This window comes from Limulus polyphemus, unplaced genomic scaffold (assembly GCF_000517525.1).
Source record: "Limulus polyphemus unplaced genomic scaffold, Limulus_polyphemus-2.1.2 Scaffold7853, whole genome shotgun sequence".
Classification (NCBI taxonomy): Eukaryota; Metazoa; Arthropoda; class Merostomata; order Xiphosura; family Limulidae; genus Limulus; species Limulus polyphemus.
In genome coordinates, this window is record NW_013673463.1 from 3,217 (window position 1) to 11,479 (window position 8,263).

The 8,263-nt window shown below is 34.3% G+C and overlaps 1 protein-coding gene across 1 annotated transcript in view; it reads right to left on the minus strand.

Moving 5' to 3' along the window:
- Positions 1-433: 433 nt before the first annotated feature.
- Positions 434-8,263, minus strand: part of LOC106474920 (carcinine transporter-like) — a 33,591-nt gene continuing 25,761 nt past the window's right edge. Inside the window, exons 8-10 of the mRNA XM_022403176.1 lie at positions 6,720-6,901; positions 3,496-3,659; positions 434-664 (exon numbers count right to left, since the gene is read on the minus strand). Of these exons, the coding sequence (XP_022258884.1) occupies positions 580-664; positions 3,496-3,659; positions 6,720-6,901 (431 nt within the window). The 3' untranslated portion in view covers positions 434-579. The remainder of the gene's footprint in view (positions 665-3,495; positions 3,660-6,719; positions 6,902-8,263) is intronic.

An 8,263-nucleotide genomic window follows, 5' to 3' on the forward strand; every position in this document is an offset into this window, starting at 1 on the left:
GAAACTCTATAACAAATGGTCGCTTATGGGAAAAACGGGGTTTCGATATCCGTCGTGGGCTTGGCACAGATAGCCCATTGTGTTGCTTTGCGCTTAACAACAACCACTGTATAGCTTAGTGTCAACATTTCAACGCCACTTCAGTTATTCAGTTGCGTTTTCGAAATTACAATAATAAACTAAAATGGGTGTATTTTCGTAATGAATGTTCACAGTTACAGTTGTTTCTGTTCAAAATTACACGTGTTATATTAGCCTAAGCACCGTTTTTCTTCCTCTGAATCTTTTTTTTTTTTTTTTAATCTGTTAAATTTCGTAACCGTTAGATGGCGTGTTAACATATTAAATTTATATCGTTATCTCGTTGTAAACGATTGAATGATTATAATAGATACGTAAGTGTGGATAGAAAAAATATCGCGATGTGCAAGTGTTTTCGTTTTCTTTTTTCATGTCCATAATCACATTCGAGATTTTATTCATTAGGCCCAATTTTGTTCATAAAATTTTACCATTCTTTTATAGAACTTATTTAAATACATTGCAGAAGAAAGGTGACAGTGTGATTGTTATAAAACTTTACACTGTCGACAATAATTCCTTCTGCACCACGGAATCGGTTTTCTTTTCTTCTTCTTCATTATTATCTTCAGGGTTCTGTGATCTGCAGAAAAAAAAAGAAAAAAAGTGAAGCAGACGTTATATTGACTTTTTTTTTTACCATTTAGGCATAAGATTAATGGACAATGTTCACCAGATGTCACTAGAATCGGTGGTTATATAAACGTTTAAGGACCGTTAAAATAATTTGGAGCATAAACAAACGTTAGAAATCCAGTGAATGAATAAAGTATTTATGAAATTTAACTAAAACATTGAATGTAACGATCTGATTTTAGGCATATAATGTCCTAGTGAACTGTAGTGACACTAATAAGTCTAAAGAGCAAATGAACTGGTTCATAATATTTCTTCCACAGAGGTACGAACATTCAAACTTACTACATTTCTTGAAGTAGGGTATCTTAGATAAAAACTAAGTTATAAGGAATATTCGAAGATGCTAAACCATTCATTAGCCCCTGGTTTAGTTTACAGTAAATACACCCCAACATTACTCTTAGGCCTTCAAGAATCCATGACAAATATTAATACATTGTTTTCATTTTATATTGCCCTCCAGTTGGCTCAACGGTAAACTTGATTAATTTTGAATTTTGCGCAAAGTTACTCTTAGACTATCTGCATTAGCCGTCGCTAAGTTAGCAGTGATAGACTAAAAAGAAGACAGCTAGTCAACACCACCAACGAATAGTGGAATTTACATAATTCCCCCCACGGCTGAAAGGGCAAACATGTTCGGTGACGGGGATTCTAGTGAGTCGATCGTGCTAAACCAGTGGTAAGCCAGCAGGCTAAAGACACTAAGAATCGAGCTTCGATATCCGTGGTGCGCAGAGCACAACTAGCTTATTGCGTAACTATGCGCTTAACGCAACCAAACCAAATCGTTATATAGATGTCGATTTTGGTGGAAAGTGAAAGATAAAGTTTAAGGAATTTAAAACTTTGAAACTGATTGGTGACAACAGAGTGTCTGTAATGGTTACTTTATGGCAGTGAATGTTCATAGTCTGCTTATATGAATATATGTTGGATGGTAACTGAAAACAAAACGTACACGTTATATCAGGAAATGTGTATATATATAAATGTTCTTTGTTTGAACATTTACAGCATATTTTGTCTAATTGACGCTATATTTATTAGGACACGCAATTATCCCAAAAAGTAAAACACAATTCATTACTTAAGGTTGACGAACTGTCACAACAGATGTTTAAAATCTAAAAACCAAAACATTACAAATTGATAAACTTCCAAAAGACGTATTATTTTTCAAAACCAATTTTACGAAGCTCCGACTTCGAGAACAGACACTAATCATTTCTTTATTTTAGAAACAGTCCTAACGCCATTGATATGAAGTTCTGATAGTTGCGAATGATTCTGGAGCCTCACCACATTATTATAATCTATGTCGCCACGTCCGGTCATACTCTCTCTGACGACCATGCATCTCGACAATAGCCAACCAGCATAATTTTCGTTGTAAAGCTGTCATATCCAAAGCAAACAACTTCTTTCTTTATGCTTTCCATAATACATTTAGTGTATGAGGACGACGGTTTCCCAGCACCTGTTTCAACAGTTTGATTGCACAGAAACCCAAAGTTGATGTACCCAGCGACTTGAATGGTAAGTCATTTTATGGAATAGCATGAATACAAATTTAATTATCCAGCTGATTGAGATATGTAATAGTTGACGTAAATGGAAGCCTTATCGTCGTGAACCTATACACTGTTGAACTCATTTTAAGATGGCGATCCTTCTTGATCATGTTGCCCACAGTTACTGGATCAGGATTCTAACGTTATAAGACGCCGCATTTGGCTTGCCATGGCTGGGATACGACTTGTTGCAAGTCTCTTTCTGGATGGCCCTAGTGCCTCAAGTTTATCCATATTCCTTTTTTTCTAATAACATTAAATACAACAGATATCCCCGTTTTGGAAATTAAAAAATTCTCAATCAGAACATATCTTTATGATCTGAATATATGAAAATATATATTATCGAAAATGTTTTTTTAATACCCTTCCTAAACGAGACCAGTTTTCGGTGGCATTACAATACCTATGACACAATAAGCAATGTCAAAATGTAGTTCTGATACATTCCGTTCCACCGCGATTTTATATCGGCCTTGGTTATCAGAAGACTTACTGATTTGCATATACAAAAGCGTTTTAATGCAACATACTCAACCTTGTATTTTCTAGTTTAGATATACTTGCAATAATTGTCAAAACGATGAAAATGATACAGCCAACATTTTCATCTACGAAAAAAAAAGTTTTTGAACAAAATTATTCAATATAAACTTCTGATCAAAAATAATTAAACTATATAGATTGTAACTTAGGTCAATGAAGTCAGTTACACATAAGAAACGTAATTTAATGATAAATACATCAGTGATTAAACATGCTTTAAATCATCAGTTGGGTACTATTGTTGTTTAAAGATATTTTCGGTCATAATCCCAAGGGTATTTCACGAGATCTAGTCACTTTAAGAGACTTAGGTTAGTCCTAGATGCAGATCCTAGTATAACAATGCCCATTTGCCTTTGTAGGTTAGAAATTATTGACTTAGCATTAAATCTGATCCCCAATGGTTTTTTTTTCTACAAGTCTTGAAACTTATGCATTTTCTTTCTTTTTTTTTGCATTTGGGGTTTCCGCCCCTCTGTGGCTCAGCAATAAGTCTGATGTTTATAATGCTAAAAAATCAGATTTCTATATCCATGGGGGCAAAGCACAAATATCTCATTGAATAGATTTCTGTTTAACAAGAAATAAACAAAAACAAGACATTTTGGATTAAAAAAAATAATAATTACTAAAAATTGAGAACATTAAGCCGTACCCGAAAAAAGAAAAATACTTCTGACTGTTACCAAATCTTTCTCCGTCTTCTATAGTTTGTGGTAACTTGGCATTCAGAGTTTCTGGAAGAAACGATGCAGCAAATGATGCTATCAAACAAATTCCTCCAATGATAAAGTAAGGGATGTGTTTGTCATACGTTCCCTGATGGAAATAATAAGAATTATTACTTGCAACAAACATCTATGAAAGGATTTGGTGAGAAAAATCAAATAGTCCATAAAACTAAAATGCTTTGAATCTTCCAATATTAAAAAATGAAAAGTAGGGGGTACAGGACACAACGTCATTCAAGTAAAAAATGGAAAGTGGGGGTTCAAGACACAACGTCATTCAAGTAAAAAATGGAAAGTGGGGTACAAGACATAACGTCATTCAAGGTGTTCTTAGTTTATCACAATATTTATATGTTTCTCACTTAATCATCTGCCCGCCTTATAGAAATCTCAATATGCTCGACGTCAATGTATTGCACGCAACATTCGATAGTCTCATCATTAATTAATTATAAACACAACTTCCGATAATCGTCTGCTTTCAACTCTCTTATCATAAAAAACAACAGCTAAACAATCATCAAATATTAACTCACAAAATAAATTAATTAATACTATCTACACTAAACAGTCTTTTATATCATGACAGACACAAGAATCGAATCACAATCTCTTCGATCCTCCGACCGGAATGTTAACCACTAGCCTAAGCTCAGCTATTGAACTCTTGTTTTGCCTACAGGTATACGGATAATGGCAAAATAATTACACTGAACTATCCATCTTCAAATGTGTCAAAAGAATGTGATTTATTACTTCTAATTTCACTCCTTTTTACTCTCTTCTGCTATTGTCTGTCTGTTGTTTCCGTTCGTTTGTCACGGCCAAGGAAAAGTTCAGCGTGAAGTTAACTGCTGTAGAAGTGATAGGCCTAACGGTTGATATGTTAGACTGTAAGAGTAAAACTAACAGTTTTAAAACAGATAAGAAGTGTAGTTTATTCCGTCAAACCGAGTATTAAAGTAATTGAACCACCCTGAGTGCACGTTGACAAAAAGAACAAATTATATTTGAAGTACGAGGACCAGACGATTACTAGAAGAGCAGTATATGACTGTGGTGACTCACGCTATAATTATATGTGAATTATACACGGAATACTGGCATGATTGAAGTAGAAAAAGGTAGTGCGGCTTGTCAACTGAAATTCTAAAGCTACTGAATAGGCCTAAGTGACTTTTGATAAGAAGAAGAGAACTATACTGTGTATATATAGTGTTTATGATATGCCTGTAATCTCTATAGTGTAACTAATTTGTTGTACATACGTTTAACCAGTTCGAATACATATATACATTATTTTAGAAACAAGTGGAGTGCGTGCTAATTGTTCATTTATCGTTGAATTTATCGCCAACAAGTCACAGACACCTACTGTAGAAGAATCCTAAGTCCAACAATAATAAAACAGTGTATATTTTTACTATTAAGAAGTATAAGCAAAAGCTTTTAATTGATAATTGGCGAATCATAACTTAACATCTGACACTGTCACTGAACACGCTCTGCACAAACAAGGTGTGGGTGTGTTGTAAAAGTGGCAATCAATCCCGTTATTCGGATCAAAAAGCTCGATAAAGCCCTTGCAAAGATGGGTGCTGACGGCTACACCTGAGTCTCACAGAGGTCTCTATCCAGAGACACAAGTATGTCCCGCAGCCCCCGCAATTGCAGGGGGGGGGGGGCTAGAAGAGCATGAAAAACTTAAGAATTGCTGACAAGGCGAGAGACATAAGATTTAATTTGTTTGAACTAAAGGACAGTTGTACTATTCTGTTAAATTAATTATATCAATCAGCTAGAATTGTAACAATTATAAGGGGCCCAATTATTTGTTTATGCTGGGAGCCATCTAGTGTAGTTACGCCACTGCCTTTAACCTGAACCATTTATCCTCGTGCGCATAAGGCGCCGTTCGGGTTGAGTGTTTATTGATAAAAAAGTTTAAATGGATCTCAAACTAGTACCAAAAACACAAACTATAGTTTTTCCATTTTATTTTAATAAGTAATTTAATTATTTCCTTTTTTCCCCTCAATATTGATATAAAATAAAAATAATTGTGCATTGTACGATCTCTACATGCCTGAAACGAATGCAAAAACATGTATAGTTAAGCCTTCAAACGTTTATATACTCGTGGCATGGCATATACTTGTGTAAAAATTTGCATTGCTACCAGTAGGCTTGAAAGTTTAGACAATATTAAGTGTTGAATAGGTACTGAATTAATGAACAACGCTGCCAACCTAATGTTACTTGAAAGTAGGCTTGAAAGTTTAGACAATACTAAGTGTTGAATAGGTACTGAATTAATGAACAACTCTGCCAACCTAATGTTACTTGAAAGTAGGCTTGAAAGTTTAGACAATATTAAGTGTTGAATAGGTACTGAATTAATGAACAACTCTGCCAACCTAATGTTACTTGAAAGTAGGCTTGAAAGTTTAGACAATATTAAGTGTTGAATAGGTACTGAATTAATGAACAACTCTGCCAACCTAATGTTACTTGATTATTGAATTATTATTTCGATTTGATTTTTACTCAGTTTCAATAGCATAATTCTACTATGGCCGAGTTAGTATTTATACATTTATACCTAAAGGTCTGGAAACATGAGTGAAGAAGAGAGACGAATTTCTATAAAATAGCAGAAGCACGATGAATTGTAAAATAAAACCTGTAAGGCTGAGATTGCCTGAGCTTATAATCGAAGCAGGCTGCGGATATCATACTATCTCTGTGAGGCTACTCAAGCTGCTTAGAGAACAGACGTGGAGTGAACTGTAGATGTCATAGGACTTCTGTGAGGCTACTCAAGTTGCTTAGAGAACAGACGTGGAGTGAACTGTAGATGTCATAGGACTTCTGTGAGGCTACTCAAGTTGCTTAGAGAACAGACGTGGAGTGAACTGTAGATGTCATAGGACTTCTGTGAGGCTACTTAAGATTTCTTGCAAAAATATGCAGATTAGATAGCAGATGTTATACAATCTCTATAAAGTTACTCAGACTACTTGGAGAAAAGAAGCGAAGTGAATTACATATAACTGGGAAACTAAGTAATATTGCCCGGAAAGATTGGAGAAGAAGTACGAAAAATAAAAATACAAAGAGAATCTAATCCACACAACAAAATACTTACCAGATATATGATATAAGGAGTACAAATTGTAGCTATGCATGCGACGGTGGCGCTTGCTCCCATCCCGAGAGCCCTGATAGGAGTCGGGTAGAGCTCAGCCGACTGTTGGTATACGACCATGAAGGCAGCCGAACAGCCGAATTTTCCCACAAGGGTCCCAATAGTAGTGCCGAGAGTTGAAGCTATTTCAAATGAAAATATATTTCCGGTTTTAAGTTCGGAAGTCAAGAAAAAATATAATACTTCAAAATGAAAAATGTAACGGTTTTATCTGATGAAGTTAGATGAATAGTTGTTATTGCTTTATTTGTTGAACTTATTTAGTGGTTCCAGCTAATTCTGGTGTTTTGTTTTAATTTTCAGATCGAGAAAACAAATTAAAAGGTGTATTGATTAATGTGTCTAATACAACGAAATATTGAAATGCTATCAGGAGACTAAAATCTTGAAACTTGTTTTCCCTGGAGAGGAGAAGAGTCAGAGGGGATTTGATTAAAGTGTATAAGATTATTAAGGATATTGATAATATTGATCCATCAAATTTTGAGTTTAGCAGTGAAAACAATAGGACAAGGGGTCATAAATTGAAATTTTGGCAGTGTAGGAGTCATCTGCAGTTTAGACAGTATTACTTCTCAAACAGGGTGGTTGGCTTTTGGAATGAGCTGCCTTCAAGGGTGGTAGAGGCAGAAAATTTAACAGGGTTAAAGAAAAGACTGGATGAATACATGGTTATAGTTGGGAGCTGGAAGAGACATCCTTGATGAGCTAATAAGCTCCTTTTTTGTCCCTTCATGAATTTTATGAGAAAACGTTGCACGAAATGCTTAGTTGGTTTTATAACTGAAGGACTAGTTTATTTATTAAATTGTGCTTAAACAACAACTCACTGAAAGTGCCAGTAATGCACATCCTCACAATAACCTCTGTTGTTTTCCAATCATAAGTAATGTTATAAAAAAGGTGATTAACTATTAATGCCTCATCTGACTGAACATTTCAGTATTGGTACAGAAATAAGGGCTGGTGAATAAACTTTATTACGTGTTATAAAATATTCTTATGGCGAAATTCAGTTGGTTCACTTCATCCAGATTAATATGCAAAAAAGGCCCCAACTGTGCAGATATACATCATGTTAATACATCGTTATTCAGATATATATACATCTTGTTAATACATCGTTATTCAGATATATACATCATGTTAATACATCAGTATTCAGATATATACATCATGTTAATACATCGTTATTCAGATATATACATCATGTTAATACATCGTTATTCAGATATAATACATCATGTTAATACATCGTTATTCAGATATACATACATCATGTTAATACATCGTTATTAGATATATATACATCATGTTAATACATCGTTATTCAGATATATACATCATGTTAATACATCGTTATTCAGATATATACATCATGTTAATACATCGTTATTCAGATATATATACATCATGTTAATACATCGTTATTCAGATATATATAAATCATGTTAATACATCGTTATTCAGATATATACATCATG